General features: G+C 38.7%; 2 protein-coding genes across 2 annotated transcripts; both read left to right on the forward strand.

Moving 5' to 3' along the window:
- The first annotated feature begins 492 nt into the window (after positions 1 to 492).
- LOC110089926 (olfactory receptor 11A1-like) lies at positions 493 to 4,599 on the forward strand. Its single transcript, XM_078378733.1, has one exon. It carries the CDS (start codon positions 3,547 to 3,549, stop codon positions 4,597 to 4,599), a length of 1,053 nt encoding a protein of 350 aa, XP_078234859.1. The 5' UTR covers positions 493 to 3,546.
- Positions 4,600 to 10,043: 5,444 nt separating this feature from the next.
- Positions 10,044 to 15,176, forward strand: LOC140708226 (olfactory receptor 8D1-like). Its single transcript, XM_078378031.1, has one exon. It carries the CDS (start codon positions 11,710 to 11,712, stop codon positions 12,694 to 12,696), a length of 987 nt encoding a protein of 328 aa, XP_078234157.1. The 5' UTR covers positions 10,044 to 11,709; the 3' UTR covers positions 12,697 to 15,176.
- Positions 15,177 to 16,921: the final 1,745 nt, after the last annotated feature.

Raw genomic sequence — 16,921 nt, forward strand, 5'->3', positions numbered from 1 at the left:
GAGGGGAAGAGCAATTCTATTCTTATGCAGGCTCAACTATGGATAAGGTAGCTATGCATGTCCTCAGAAATAACATGGTACAGATAGTGCGTTGCTTTGAACTATTTATGCATTTTAGGACAGGCACACGGTGATTCATATATTTATGAATTTTAGGTAGGCAGGTTTTACACTCTCAAATGTTGACATTTCATTCCTCTTGGAATTAATTCAGGACAATTGAACAAGATAAAAGTATTGATTTACGTCCCTTCACCGGTCAGGGAAGGGGTCTGTGAATAAGCATTTGGAGATTATGTTTGGCCAAGCTGGCTGGGAGTTTCCTGAGAACTGTATTCTTAAAACATACTTTTTCCCAAAAAGTACCAAATTTTGAACTGCCAAAATAAGGAATAAGCCAGAATGTAATCATCTCTCAAAATCCATCCTTTCCAGATGTTCAGAATTCATTTTGTCACTCAGAAATGCACACAATAATGCATATATCATGGAAAAGTGCAAACAAAATTCGTATGAAAGGACTATATTCTCTGGGGGGGGGGGATGGAGAAATCTTGTAATAAGACCACAGGCCAACATGTGTAGCAAGCATGTATGTAAAGAAATATTTTTCCCTTTTAATGAATAGAAGTAAGTTTTGTTATCTTCACAATGTTGACCAGAAAAAACTTACTACTGGTGATACATTATCCTAATCTTAATGCTCACATTCAATATATTGATTTGATTCTTTTCTCTATGAATTGGATTAAAAATTAAAGTAGAATGAAAGTCTCATTTTGGCTGAATTTAGTTTTGCATCATCTATATTTAGCAAATTAAAGAATCTAGCCCCCTACCCTCTCCATTAAACTTTTTAGTTTTCAACTGCTTTCCTCAATTCTAAACAAAGAATTTAATGATAATCTTTAGATACTGTATTTTTCCATGTATAAGACCCCCATGTATAAGACACCTGCACTTTTCTAACCCAAAATTAAGAAATCTAAGTGGGGCTTAGCAAGTGTAGGGGGAAAGGGATCAAAGCACTGCAGGATCGCTTTGATCCTTGTTTTCTCCCCTCATGCTAAGCCCCGCGGGGCTTCGCAAAAGGAGGGGGAAAGGGATCGAAGCTATCCTGTGACTACATGATTGTTTTGATCCCTTTACCCCTTATACAGCCATGGGATTGCTTTGAGCCTTTCCCCCTCATTTTGCCAAGCCCCATGGGACTTAGTAAGCAAAGGGAAAGCAAGGATCAAAGCCATCCTGCAGCGCTTTGATTCCTCCTTTCCTTTTGCTAAGGCTTAGCAAGTGGAGGGGAAAACAGAGATCAAAGCCCTGCAACATCACTTTCATCCCTGCTTTCCCCTCCACTTGCTTTTCTCTCCTCAGCATACTTCCATGTATAAGAAAACTCAAGTTTTAGTCTAAAGATATTTGACAAAAGTATTATCTTATACATGGAAAAATACGGTACGTATTATGAAAAATTCCATCGAGACTGTGGCATCCCTGTGGGAAGATAGGAAAATGAATGCTCAAAGGACTGATTAGTTTTAAAAAATAGATGAGGTTAAAATGAAGTGAAAATGACAACAAATCTGCTTTAAATCATTGTATCAAGTTGTGCATTCATAAAGAAGATGATGAAGAAGAAGGAAATGAGAAACACTGTGTCCAGAACGAAGACACTGCAGAGCAGGTAATTCAAGTGTTGTAGTATCTTCATAATATGCAGAGATGGGACTAGAGGGTTGTGTGGGAACACATAATTTGTTAAGATTGTATATTTTGAAAATTGCAAATTTCAGGGAATGATGATCATGCTTTATCAACGTTTCAAAACAAAAAGATTTTTAGAGATTACTTGTTAAAATCTGCATTATTTTTGAATCTTTTCTGTTTTCCTAAGTGGAAAAAATTTATTGAAGACTTTGAGGATTGTTCAGCTGTGATTTGTAATTAAAGAAGGAATCAGGTAAGAGGTGCAATTCATTTAGTTTGTATGTTTAAAGCAGTTTATGAGATTTGCATCATTTGAGCCCATAAATAAAGAGAAACAGAGTTTAGTATTGAAATCAGCATTTTACTAGAATTTGCAGACAAAAATGAATGAAAAAAATGTGTATGGTAGAGACAAGTGTGCACAGAAATTCTTGTGTTACAGAGGAGTTTCCTTAAGGATGATGTTTTAAAGGAAGACTTGTAAAAGTTTGTGCAATTTGAACAATCTGAGCAAAAATGCACATCAATTGTAGATTTAGAGATGGGAGAACAAAAATATGTACAGATTCAAATTTGCAAGTTTATGCAGAAAAGGGATACTGTAGATCAATCTTTATGTTGGAAAGTACAGTAAATTGCACAGAATCTACATACATGTTTGCCCATCCATATTGAGAAGCAGCATGACGGTTTCTGGGTCACACACCTTTGATAGCCACTCTGCTTTCCTGTCCTTCTTTGTCTGGTGCCGATGACTTTCAAGAAAGTGGTAAAGGGAAGATGGTCTATCAAGCCTAATAGACACCTTTTTGCTCCCAAACACTCCATCCCCCTATTTCAGCAGTGCTTCCAGAAAGTTTGACTTGAAGACCTGCTTCCACCCTTTCCATTATTTAACATTGACCAAACCACAGCTTGGTGAGGGACTGCATTTCATGTTGTAGCACTAAAATCTTGTGCCCCAAAAATCAATCAGCAACTGGAAAGGATTTTATGCATTTTGTGTGAGGCGGAAAGAAGGAAAAACAGTTACAAAAAAGTAAAAAGATAAAAGTTCCACACAGTTCCTCAAAATGGATTTCATGGTATCATGGAGCAAAAGCACATACAGACTGAGGACAACTTAATAGCAGGAACACATTAGAGAATAACAAATTCTTTGCTAACCTATCTGTTGCTCAGACCAAAGCAGAGCTGGCTGCCATGAACATGGTTTATTTGGGTGTAAGGCCAAGTCACGGGGAGGCAGATTTCCCTCATTTGAGAGGGTGCTGAGACCCTCCATTGGATAGGTGGAAGTACCATTGGGGTGACTGGATTAACTTTCATGCCCTCTAATCCCTTTCATCTCTCATAGTTTTTTATATATATATAAATCAAGGGGCTAAATTGCCCCTTAAAGCAAGAGAGAAAATAAACCAGTACCATGGTGTAGCTAGCCATAACAATACAAACAGGAGGAAATAAATTGGTCCTGATAAATGTTCTTGGAACTTTCTTTCTGGGATACAAACCATATGATCATAATTCAATACAACAGAGGTATGGAAAGTATTGTAAGAACTAGAAACCATTCCCCTTGTGTGACCAGGGCCTCAGTTCCTTCTTACAATTTCTCCTTTGAAGCGATCAGAAAAGGAAGGCAAAATGAACATTGTCCCTTCATATGCTGACCTTTCTGTTTGTTTTTCAGGTTCATCAGGTCATGAACAGGTAAAAAGCATTATTTTCATATTTTCCCAAATTCCTAGTTTCTTCACACACAGCAAGGTGTTTGCACTTTCGGATCTCTAGCTTTTCCTTGCTGACTGCCTGTTTTAACATTATTTGAATAAGAACATGTTTCTAGAAAAGGAACTTCATTCCTTCATTTCTATACTTTTACAATACAGTTGGTATGATCTTTTTAGGTCTGAACTGCCAAGATGGAAAATAACTGGACAGGAAAATCAAACACTGGTCACAGAATTCCTTCTTCTGGGATTTGGAGATCTGGAGGACCAGTGGTTTTTCCCCTTCCTGCTCTTCTTGGTCATCTACATTGCTACCATGGCCGGGAACATCCTCATTGTTGTGCTGGTTATAACTGACCACCACCTCCATACTCCTATGTACTTCTTCTTGGCTAACTTATCCTGCCTGGAGTCCTGTTATAGTTCTAGCATCCTTCCCCTGATGCTAGCTAACCTTTCTAAAGGGGGTCAAGGAACCATTTCTGTAACTGGCTGCATGGTGCAGTACTACTTTTTTGCTTCTCTAGCTGCTTCTGAATGCTACCTGCTTGCTGCAATGTCATATGACAGGTATGTGGCAATATGTAAACCGCTGCTCTATACAACACTCATGAATGGCCAGGTTTGCCTCCAGCTAGTAGCTGGATCATGGATATGTGGTTTCTTGGCTGTTAATATAGTAGTATATTTAATGCACCAATTGACATTCTGCGGCTCTCATGAAATCAACCACTTCTTTTGTGACTTCAATCCAATAGTAAAACAGGCATGCAATGACACACACATGATTGAACTGTTAATAATCTTTTTTGCTGGCTTGTTTTCCTTGCTGCCCTTCTTGTTGACTTTGGCCTCGTATGCTTCCATCATATCAGTCATTCTGAGAATCCCATCTAGCAGTGGGAGGAAAAAAGCCTTCTCAACCTGCTCCTCTCACCTCATTGTGGTGTCTCTCTTCTATAGCTCACTAATGACTGTCTATATGTTGCCCAAAATGGAGGCACTTCGAGATCTCAACAAAGTCTTCTCTCTCTTCTATACAGTCCTGACACCTTTCTTCAATCCCCTGATATATTCCCTGAGAAACAAGGAAGTAAAGGAAGCTTTCAGAAAAAATTATTGCTGGATTGGGTGCATTTCAAAGAAAACAAGGCTCTAATTTTATGCACTCTCTTCTTTAAACCCTGGTGTTTCTGTCATTCATTTAAAAATGTGTTTTTGCCTCCAGTGTAGGGGAAGCTGCTTCAATGAAATTGAGAGTAGCTGAATGGCATTTCAAATTTTCTTTTGTGTGTGCACTATGTTCTTTTTATGTATGCAAGATAAATATCTTTTTGTTTGCTTTTAAAAAAATACATTTTATTTAAAATAAAACATTATTTACAAATATACATTCTAGCATGCATCGATAAGAAAAAAATATTTTGCATTATTAAAAAATATTTAAAAGGGTTAAATCTGGTGTCAAAACAAAATTACATTTTACTGATTGTTATATTTCTTTCCCAACTTCTTTCCCAAAATTTGCAACTAAATGGCAGGACCACCATGCATGTACATATGTGTCTCTTTCCCCACATCTTTTCCAACACCCTTTATTAGTTCTTTTTTAAATATACAAATTTTGTTTTTTTATTTTCCAAAATAAATAAAAGAATACAAAATACTTACTAATACAATCTAAAACACAGTGCACCCCCATACCTACAGGACCCTTCAGAGCAATACTTTTCTTACAAACCTCCTTCCCAAAATTATATTTATTGTTGCTTAGAGGCTTTCCCCTTTTCTTTCAGTAATACAAATTCAATAAATCTACCCCAAATACCATTAAAAATATTTAAACTTATTTCCCCTCTTTTCATTTTAAGTTCAGTAGTCAATTTATAATTTAACTCAATGTCCCATACTTCATTATATCAATTTTCTAATTTACTATCATTTTTAGCTTTCCAGAATCTAGCTATATTTCATTTGAACAATTATCAAGTTCTATCTTATCAAAAATTGACACAAAGCAATTTTATAATAAGTTCAATACCTTTTCCAAATATATCACATCCTTAAAAATCAATTTCCAAAATTTCTGAATCAATTTACACTCCCACCACATATGATAGTATTTGTGAAGAGAAGGTGGTGCAAATTCAGACAGGCCTGAGCAGAACATGATGGTCAGGTGTATCAAAATGCTGAGTCACTGTGACTCAGGAGGGCTGGCTCAACGATGATGCAACATCTGTGCGGACTGGACACAGCCGGATGCATAAGTGTATGTATGAGGACTGTGCAGAGAAGATGTATTCCTGCTTTTCTGATGAATTCATGGTGTCATGCTGTCACTCTGTATATTTGTAAATATCCTGTAAATACATGTCTGATGGTGGAAGAAGCTGATCATGTCTGTGTGAGTCATTTTGCCACAAGGACCTTGAAGTTACTCTGCTAGAATTTTCTGCGTGTTCACGCACTAACAAATACCCCTTCAACTTCAATCAAAGCTCTACTACTATATGTATACTATATCGTATATTACTTTTGAATTATAGATAGAGTACAATAGGTGATATATTGAAAACCATAATATTTCATTTTTAAAAAGTGCTTCTCAGATCTGCTGTCCTGTGATTGGTTTTTGACCATAATACAGGTCCTTAAATCTAACAGTGGTTTTCTCTTTCACATTTTGTTCATCTGGCATGTAGACAATGTGCTCTGTATATAAATACCTAACATAAAGGTAGATAGCCTTCTGGCATGAGTTATGGAATGAACTTGGAATGGCCATTTATTTTTGTAATTAAACATTCCCCTCTCACATGTCGATAACCTCAATCGCTTCTCAACGCTGAACGGGATTCCATGGAAGCACCGGCAGTTTTGGGGGACACTTCAGATATGTTTTATTTTTGGAAAAATCACAGTGACTGTAAGTTACACAAAAGGATTTCACCTGCGGAGTCCTACAGTAGTCAGGGATGTGAAATGTGGGAGATCTGAATCCTAAGTCCAGGATCAGTCTATAAGCCAAGTGATGCCAGTAATCACCACAAATAAATAACAAGAATCCAAGACGTCTAGCCAAACGGTCATAAGTAGCCAAGGATTCATCTCTAAGGGCTAGGACAGAGTTCCTCAACCTTGGGCCTCCAGATGTTCTTGGACTACAGCTCCCAGAAGCCTTCACCACCACCTCTGCTGGCCAGGATTTCTGGGAGTTGAAGTCCAAGAACATCTGGAGGCCCAAGGTTGGGGACCACTGGGCTAGGATACACAGCAAACCCGGTGGCTCAAGGTGAGGCTTTTTCCTACTTGTAGGCTTTGGGCTAGCTAGAACATCATAAGCTTATGTTCTTTGCATCCTAGTGAATACAGACAGGCACTGATACAAGGCAGCACTTACTGTCTTGATAGCTTTTCAGGGCTGCAGAGTGATGTGACAAAACAAATGGAAGTACCCAGATAACGAAAGGATGCATCCACACACTGAGGAGCCTTCCTGGGACCTGATTCATCCATTAGGCCAGATGAGACACTGACAGCATTCCTCTCACCCTTACAACAGAGGGGCAACTATGTGACGTTGACAGCCAAAAGGTCTTTGTAGATTGGCCTCTCTAGGCTGAAACTCATTGGGAGGAATGACAGACTGTCCTTCTCCAATCTGAGTAGTACAAACTCCTTTTCCAACCAAATCAGGGTGTTATCAACTTGATAAAAGGAGTTGTTCTTCAAAGAATGACTGAAACTTGTTGTGCTGTTATTGGAAAAGGCATAATATTTCGAAGCAAATGGTTGTACATTAAGAAATCTCCATAGGCATGATCTGCTGTGTTTTGAACGCACAGCTCAACATACAAGAGATAATGCCTCCTTTGGGCCAATTGTCTCCAGATGTCCATATGCCTGACTGCTGAGATCATACCCTGAGGCATTTGGTCAGCTAGGAATGGAATTCAGCCCTGTGTTTGCTGATTTGCTGCTCCACAGGAACAAAAATGGAGGAGTAAATAATGTCAGTTATTCTCCGACTCTCTTCTTTAAACATCATGCTATGTTTTGAACATTGACAGCATCTCAGAATCAAAAATGAGACAGCAGCAAAGATCAAGTCAATGCTGGGATCACAGAATCTAACCTTAATGGACACTTATTAAAGGACAAGATTTGCTGCTTGCAGTTGGCCTTCCTTCTAAGTAAATATGAGTAGGATTTGTGTGTGAGTTCTGCTAGGTGAAACACACAGAGGAAGCATATTAGGATTCTTAACTGAGGCTGTTTAGAATGAACATACTCTGCTACAGCACCTCCACTAGATGTAGATCCATTTCTGGGCATAATTTTAAGTGCTGGTTTTAACTTATAAAGCCCTGAAAAGCTTGGGTCTAAGCTTTCTAAAAAGATTGTATCTCCCTTTATGATCCTGCTTGGGTGTTATGATCATCAGGAGAGGCCTTTCTCTCAGTCTCATCACCCTCACAGACATATTTGGTGGGATTATTGGAGAGGCTCCCACACTCTGGAATTCCCTCCTATACGCAGAGAGACACAGACACACGCACACACACAAGCAATATATATTTGTGGCAGTGAGGACTGAGATAGAAATCCAGCAAACCACAAGAACATTGTAAGAGGAAGAGGGGAAGTGCAATTCTATTCTTTCGCAGGCTCAGCTATGGATAAGGTAGCTATGCATGTCCTCAGAAATAACATGGTACAGATAGTGCGTTGCTTTGAACTATTTATGCATTTTAGGACGGGCACACGGTGATTCATATATTTGTGAACTTTAGGTAGGCAGGTTTTACACTCTCAAATGTTGACATTTCATTCCTCTTGGAATTAATTCAGGACAACTGAACAAGATAAAACTATTGATTTACGTCCCTTCACCAGTCAGGGAAGGGGTCTGTAAATAAGCATTTGGAGATTATATTTGGCCAAGCTGGCTGGGAGTTTCCTGAGAACTGCATTCTTAAAACATAGCTTTTCCAAAAAGTACCAAATTTTGTACTGCCAGAATAAGGAATGAGCCAGAATGTAATCATCTCTCAAAATCCATCCTTTCCAGATGTTCAGAATTCAATTTGTCACTCAGAAATGCATACAATAATGCATATATCATGGGAAAGTGCAAACAAAATTCGTATGACAGGACTATATTCTCTGGGGGATGGAGATACAGTGGGGTCTTGACTTAAGAACGGCTCGAGTTAAGAACATTTTGACTTAAGAACCACTCTCATAGGAAAATATTGACTTGACTTAAGTACTTAGATTTGAGTTAAGAACTGAAAAAAACCAATGTGGGAGGCAGGGAAAGTGCAAAATGTGAACATTCAGTTTACTGTTGGCCAGTGAAAAGGGTGCCTGTCTGCTTCCTCACTCCTCCCAGCGTTTAGAGAGTGGATTGGGAGACAGTCTTCGGACTGCCTGGTACTGCCTGGACTGTATTTTCCCTGCCTTCCCTGAACTTTTCTTGACCTAAGAAAAAAAGAAACAAAATATCCCCCTCTAGTGGTCGAAGGCGGAATAGCAGCTTCCCATTAGTTTCTATGGACGGAAAAGAGCTGATACGGATCAAATGGTTTCCAATGCATTCCTATGGGAAATGCAGATTTGACTTGAGAACTTTTTGACTTGAGAACCGCCTTCCAATACGGATTAAGTTCTCAAGTCAAGACCCCACTGTATCTTATAATAAGACCACAGGCCAACATGTGTAGCAAGCATGTATGTAAAGAAACATTTTTGCCGTTTTGATGAATAGAAATAAGTTTTGTTATCTTCACAATATTGACCAGAAAAAACTTATTACTGGGGATACATCATCCTAATCTTATTGCTCACATTCAATATATTGATTTGCTTCTTTTCTGTATGAATTGGATTAAACATTAAAGTAGAATTAAAGTCTGATTTTTGCTGAATTTAGTTTTGCATCATCTATATTTAGCAAATTAATCTAGCCCCCTACCTCCATTAAACTTTTTAGTTTTCAACTGCTTTCTTCAGTTCTAAACAAACAATTTAATGGTAATCTTTAGATACCTTATTTTTCCGTGTATATGACCCTCTATGTATAAGACACCTGCACTATTCTAACTCAAAATTAAGAAATCTAAGTGGGGCTTAGCAAGTGTAGGGGGAGAGGGATCAAAGCACTGCAGGATTGCTTTGATCCCTGCTTTCTCCCCTCGTGCTAAGCCCCGCGGGGCTTAGCAAAAGGAGGGGGAAAGGGATCAAAGCTATCCTGAGACTGCATGATGGTTTTGATCCCTTTCCCCCTTATACAGCCATGGGATTGCTTTGGGTCTTTCCCCCTCCTTTTGCTAAGCCCCATGGGACTTAGTAAGCAAAGGGAAAGCAAGGATCAAAGCCATCCTGCAGTGCTTTGATTCCTGCTTTCCTTTTGCTAAGGCTTAGCAAGTGGAGGGGAAAACAGGGATCAAAGCCCTGCAGCATCACTTTCATCCCTGCTTTCCTCTCCACTTGTTTTTTCCTCTCCTCAGCATACTTCCATGTATAAGAAAACTCTCAAGTTTTAGTCTAAAGATCTTAGACAAAAGTATAGTCTTATACATGGAAAAATATGGTACGTATTATGAAGAATTCCATCGAGTGTGGCATCCCTGTGGGGAGACAGGAAAATGAATGCTCAAAGGGACTGATTAGTTTTAAAAAATAGTTGAGGTTAAAATAAATTGAAAATGACAACAAATCTGCTTTAAATCATTGTATCAAGTTGTGCATTTATAAAGAAGAAGAAGAAGAAGAAGAAGGGGTAAATGAGAAACACTGTGTCCAGAAGGGAGACACTGCAAAGCAGGTAATTGAAGTGTTGTAGTATCTTCATAATATGCAGAGATGGGACTAGAGGGTTGTGTGGGAACACGTAATTTGTTAAGATTGTATATTTTGAAAATTGCAAATTTCAGGTAATGATGATCATGCTTTATCAACATTTCAAAACAAAAAGAGAAAGAGATTTTTAGAGATTATTTGTTAAAATCTGCAGTGTTCTCGAATCTTTTCTGTTTTCCTAAGTGGAACAAATTTATTGAAGACTTTGACGATTGTTCAGCTGTGATTTGTAATTAAAGAAGTAATCAGGTAAGAGGTGCAATTCATTTAGTTTGTATGTTTAAAGCAGTTTACAAGATTTGCATCTTTGAGCCCATAAATAAAGAGAAATAGAGTTTAGTATTGAAATCAGCATTTTAATAGAGTTTGCAGACAAAAATGAGTAAAAAAATGTGTATGGTAGAGACAAATGTGCACAGAAATTCTTGTGTTACAGAGGAATTTCCTTAAGGATGATGTTTTAAAGGAAGACTTGCAGAAGTTTGTGGAATTTAAATAATCTGAGCAAAAATGCACATGAATTGTAGATTTAGAGATGGGAGCACAAAAATATGTACAGATTCAAATTTGCCAGTTCATGCAGAAAAGGGATAGATCGATCTTTATGTTGGAAAGTACAGTGAATTGCACAGAATCTACATACATGTTTGCCCATCCATATTGAGAAGCAATGCCATGATTTTTGGGTCAGATCCCTTTGATAGCCACTCTGTTTCCTATCCTTTGTCTTGCAAGGATGACATTCAAGAAAGCGGTAAAGGGGAGATGGTCCCCTTTAAAGGGGAGTAAGGAGTACCAATTTATTTCCTCCTGTTTGTACCGTTATGGCTAGCTACACCGTGGTACTGGTTTATTTTCTCTCTTGCTTTAAGGGGCAATTTACCCCCTTGATTTTTCAGTACCATGGTGTAGCTAGCCATAACGATACATACAGGAGGAAATAAACTGGTACTGATAAAAGTTCTTGGAACTTTCATTCTGGGAGACAAACCACATGATCATGATTCAATACAACAGAGGTATGGAAAGAATTGTAAGAACTAGAAAACATTCCCCTTGTGTGACCAGGGCCTCAATTCCTTCTTACAATTTTTCCTTTGAAGCGATCAGAAAAGGAAGGCAAAATGAACTTTGTCCCTTCATTTGCTGACCTTTCTGTTTGTTTTTCAGGTTCATCAGATCATGAACAGGTAAAAAGCATTATTTTCATATTTTCCCAAATCCCTAGTTTCTTCACACACAGCAAGGTGTTTGCACTTTCAGATCTCTAGCTTTTCCTTGCTGATTGCCTGTTTTAACATTATCTGGATAAGAACATGTTTCCAGAAAAGGAACTTCATTCCTTCATTTCTATACTTTTACAATACAGTTGATATGATCCTTTTAGGTCTGAACCGCCAAGATGGAAAGAACAGGACAGGAAAATCAAACACTGGTCACGGAATTCCTTCTTCTGGGATTTGGAGATCTGGAGGAGCAGTGGTTGCTTCCCTTCCTGCTCTTCTTGGGCATCTACATTGCTACCATGGCTGGGAACATCCTCATCATCATGCTGGTTATAACTGACCACCACCTCCATACTCCGATGTACTTCTTCTTGGCTAACTTATCCTGCCTGGAGTCCTGTTATAGTTCTAGCATCCTTCCCCTGATGCTGGCTAACCTTTCTAAAAGGGGTCAAGGAACCATTTCTGTAACTGGCTGCATGGTGCAGTGCTACTTTGTTGCTTCTCTAGCTGCTTCTGAATGCTACCTGCTTGCTGCAATGTCGTATGACAGGTATGTGGCAATATGTAAACCACTGCTCTATAGAACACTTATGAATGGCCAGGTTTGCCTCCAGCTAGTAGCTGGATCATGGATAAGTGGTTTCCTGGCTGCTAGTATAATAGTATATTTAATGCACCAATTGAGGTTCTGCAACTCTCATGAAATCAACCACTTCTTTTGTGATATCAATCCAATAGTAAAACAGGCATGCAATGACACACACATGATTGAACTGTTAATAGTCTTTTTTGCTGGCTTGTTTTCCTTGCTGCCCTTCTTGTTGACTTTGGCCTCGTATGCTTCCATCATATCAGTCATTCTGAGTATCCCATCTAGTAGTGGGAGGAAAAAAGCCTTCTCAACCTGCTCCTCTCACCTCATTGTGGTCTCCGTCTTCTATAGCTCACTAATGACTGTCTATATGTTGCCCAAAACAGAGGCACTTCGAGAGCTCAACAAAGTCTTCTCTCTCTTCTATACAGTCCTGACACCGTTCTTCAATCCCCTGATATATTCCCTGAGAAACAAAGAAGTAAAGGAAGCTTTCAGAAAAATTATTGCTGGATTGGGTGCATTTCAAAGAAAACAAGGCTCTAATTTTATGCACTCTCTTCTTTAAATGCTGGTGTTTCTGTCATTCATTTAAAAATGTGTTTTTGCCTCCAGTGTAGGGGAAGCTGTTTCAATGAAATTGAGAGTAGCTGAATGGTATTTCAAATTTTCTTTTGTGTGTGCACTATGTTCTTTTTATGCATGCAAGATAAATATCTTTTCGTTTGCTTTTTAAAAAATACATTTTATTTAAAATAAAACATTATTTACAAATATACATTACTAAATGTTGAATTAGCCTTGCATCATTTGGTTATTTCCATTCTAGCATGCATCGGTAAGAAAAAATATTTTGCATTATTAAAAAATATCTCAAAGGGTTAATTCTGGTGTCAAAGCAAAATTACATTTTACTGATTGTTATATTTCTTTCCCAACTTCTTTCCCAAAATTTGCAACTAAAGGGCAGGACCATCATGAAAGTACATATGTGCCCATTTCCCCACATCTTTTCCAACATCCTTTATTAGTTCTTTTTTTAATATACAAATTTTGTTTTTTTAAAATTGTCCAAAATAAATACAAGAATACAAAATACTGTACTTACTAATACAATCTAAAACACAGTGCACCCCTATACGTACCTACAGGACCCTTCGGAGCAATACTTTTCTTACAAACCTCCTTCCCAAAATTGTATTTATTGTTGCTTAGAGGCTTTCCCCTTTTCTTTCAGTAATACAAATTCAATAAATCTACCCCAAATACCATTAAAAATATTTAAACTTATTTCCCCTCTTTTCATTTTAAGTTCAGTAGTCAATTTATCATTTAACTCAATGTCCCATACTTCATTATATCAATCTTCTAATTTACTATCATTTATAGCTTTCCAGAATCTAGCTATATTTCATTTGAACAATTATCAAGTTCTATCTTATCAAAAATTGACACAAAGCAATTTTAGAATTAAGTTCAATATCTTTTCCAAATATATCACATATTTCCTTTAAAACCAATTTCCAAAATTTCTGAATCAATTTACACTCCCACCGCATATGATAGTATTTGAGAAGAGATGTTATGGCCACAAGGTGGTGCAAATTCAGACAGGCCTGAGCAGAACCAATGTCCTAATGAGCAGCCATGATGTTCAGGTGTGTCAAAATGCTGAGTCACTGTGACTCAGGAGGGCTGGCTCAACGATGATGCAACATCTGTGCAGACTGGACACAGCCAGATGCATAAGTGTGTGTATGAGGACTGTGCAGAGAAGATGTATTCCTGCTTTTCTGATGAATTCATGGTGTCATGCTGTCACTCTGTATATTTGTAAATATCCTGTAAATACACGTCTGGTGGTGGAAGAAGCTGATCGTGTCTGTGTGAGTCATTTTGCCACAAGGACCTTGAAGTTACTCTGCTAGAATTTTCCGCATGTTCACGCACTAACAAATACCGCTTCAACTTCAATCAAAGCTCTACTACTATATGTATACTATATCGTATATTACTTTTGAATTATAGAGTACAAGAGGTGATATATTGAAAACCATAATATTTCATTTTGAAAAAATGCTTCCCAGATCTGTTGTCCTGTGATTGGTTTATGACCATAATACAGGTCCTTAAATCTAACAGTGGTTTTCTCTTTCACATTTTTTTCATCTGGAATGTAGACAATATACTCTGCATATAAATACCTAGAATAAGCTAGAGCTGCTAGCCTGTGTCTATTTACCTTTGAAGTAGAATAATGGTTTTAAAAGGACATGCAAGCTGTGGAAATACTGGAAGAAGTTGGTGTGTTTTTGGTATGTGGGCCTGCCAAACTGGATGCACTGAGGCAACCTACATAATGTGGAAGGAATAGGAACTCCCTCCTCTATGTTTTCAGCATGAGCTGATGTGAGGGGAACAGAAAATTCCCTCGTCTACCATCTGTATGTCGTTTGCTCTATCTGGGCCGAAGTGCAGCCAGGGCTCACAGGTTTGGAACCTTAAGTATGAATAGCAGGGATGATGATCTCTTCTCCTACCCACTTCAGGTTTCCTGTGTTCTGCTTCCAGCCAGGGGTATTTCAGAGTCTATATACATGTAGTCAGAAGTCTAACATAAAGGTAGATAGCCTTCTGGCATGAGTTATGGAATGAACTTATCAGTAGTGGCCATTTATTTTTGTAATTAAACATTCCCCTCTCACATGTCGAAAACCTCAATCGCTTCTCAACGCTGAACGGGGTTCCATGGAAGCACCGGCAGTTTTGGGGGACACTTCAGATATGTTTTATTTTTGGAAAAATCACAGTGACTGTAAGTTACACAAAAGGATTTCACCTGCGGAGTCCTACAGTAGTCAGGGATGTGAAATGTGGGAGATCTGAAGTCTAAGTCCAGGATCAGTCTATAAGCCAAGTGATGCCAGTAATCACCACAAATAAATAACAAGAATCCAAGACGTCTAGCCAAACGGTCATAAGTAGCCAGGGATTCATTTCTAAGGGCTAGGACAGAGTTCCTCAACCTTGGGCCTCCAGATGTTCTTGGACTACAGCTCCCAGAAGCCTTCACCACCACCTATGCTGGCTAAGATTTCTGGGAGTTGAAGTCCAAGAACATCTGGAGGCCCAAGGTTGGGGATCACTGGGCTAGGATACACAGCAAACCCAGTAGCTCAAGATGAGGCTGTTTCCTACTTGTAGGCTTTGGGCTAGCTAGAACATCATAAGCTTATGTTCTTTGCATCCTAGTGAATACAGACAGGCACTGATACAAGGCAGCACTTACTGTCTTGATAGCTTTTCAGGGCTGCAGAGTGATGTGACAAAACAAATGGAAGTACCCAGATAACGAAAGGATGCATCCACACACTGAGGAGCCTTCCTGGGACCTGATTCATCCATTAGGCCAGATGAGACACTGACAGCATTCCTCTCACCCTTACAACAGAGGGGCAACTATGTGACGTTGACAGCCAAAAGGTCTTTGTAGATTGGCCTCTCTTGGCTGAAACTCATTGGGAGGAATGACAGACTGTCCTTCTCCAATCTGAGTAGTACAAACTCCTTTTCCAACCAAATCAGGGTGTTATCAACTTGATAAAAGGAGTTGTTCTTAAAAGAATGACTGAAACTTGTGCTGTTATTGGAAAAGACATAACGTTTGGAAGCAAATGGTTGTACATTAAGAAATCTCCATAGGCATGATCTGCTGTGTTTCGAACGCACAGCTCAACATACAAGAGATAATGCCTCCTTTGGGCCAATTGTCTCCAGATGTCAATATGCCTGACTGCTGAGATCATACCCTGAGGCATTTGGTCAGCTAGGAACGGAATTCAGCCCTGTGTTTGCTGATTTGCTGCTCCACAGGAACAAAAATGGAGGAGTAAATAATGTCAATTATTTTCCGACTCTCTTCTTTAATCATCATGCTATGTTTTGAACATTGACAGCATCTCAGAATCAAAAATGAGACAGCAGCAAAGATCAAGTCAATGTTGGGATCACAGAACCTAACCTTAATGGACACTTATTAAAGGACAAGATTTGATGCTTGCAGTTGGCCTTCCTTCTAAGTAAATATGAGTAGAATTTGTGTGTGAGTTCTGTTAGGTGAAACACACAGAGGAAGCATATTAGGATTCTTAACTGAGGCTGTTTAGAATGAACATACTCTTCTACAGCACCTCCACTAGATGTAGATCCATTTCTGGGTATACTTTTAAGTGCTGGTTTTAACTTATAAAGCCCTGAAAAGCTTGGGTCTAAGCTTTCTAAAAAGATTGTATTTCCCTTTATGATCCTGTTTGGGTGTTATGATCATCAGGAGAGGCCTTTCTCTCAGTCTCATCACCCTCACAGATATATTTGGTGGGATAATTGGAGAGGCACCCACACTCTGGAATTCCCTCCTATACGCAGAGAGACACAGACACACGCACACACACAAGCAATATATATTTGTGGCAGTGAGGACTGAGATAGAAATCCAGCAAACCACAAGAACATTGTAAGAGGAAGAGGGGAAGTGCAGTTCTATTCTTTTGCAGGCTCAGCTATGGATAAGGTAGCTATGCATGTCCTCAGAAATAACATGGTACAGATAGTGCATTGCTTTGAACTATTTATGCATTTTAGGACAGGCACATGGTGATTTGTGAACTTTAGGTAGGCAGGTTTTACATTCTCAAATGTTGACATTTCATTCCTCTTGGAATTAATTCAGGACAATTGAACAAGATAAAACTATTGATTTACGTCCCTTCACCAGTCAGCGAAGGGGTCTGTAA

Source organism: Pogona vitticeps, chromosome 6, assembly GCF_051106095.1.
Source record: "Pogona vitticeps strain Pit_001003342236 chromosome 6, PviZW2.1, whole genome shotgun sequence".
In the NCBI taxonomy this organism is placed as follows: Eukaryota; Metazoa; Chordata; class Lepidosauria; order Squamata; family Agamidae; genus Pogona; species Pogona vitticeps.

Bases quoted from the DNA above. Each gene is read 5' to 3' on its own strand.
- LOC110089926 (XM_078378733.1), top strand. From the start codon at position 3,547: ATGTTTCTAGAAAAGGAACTTCATTCCTTCATTTCTATACTTTTACAA.
- LOC140708226 (XM_078378031.1), top strand. From the start codon at position 11,710: ATGGAAAGAACAGGACAGGAAAATCAAACACTGGTCACGGAATTCCTT.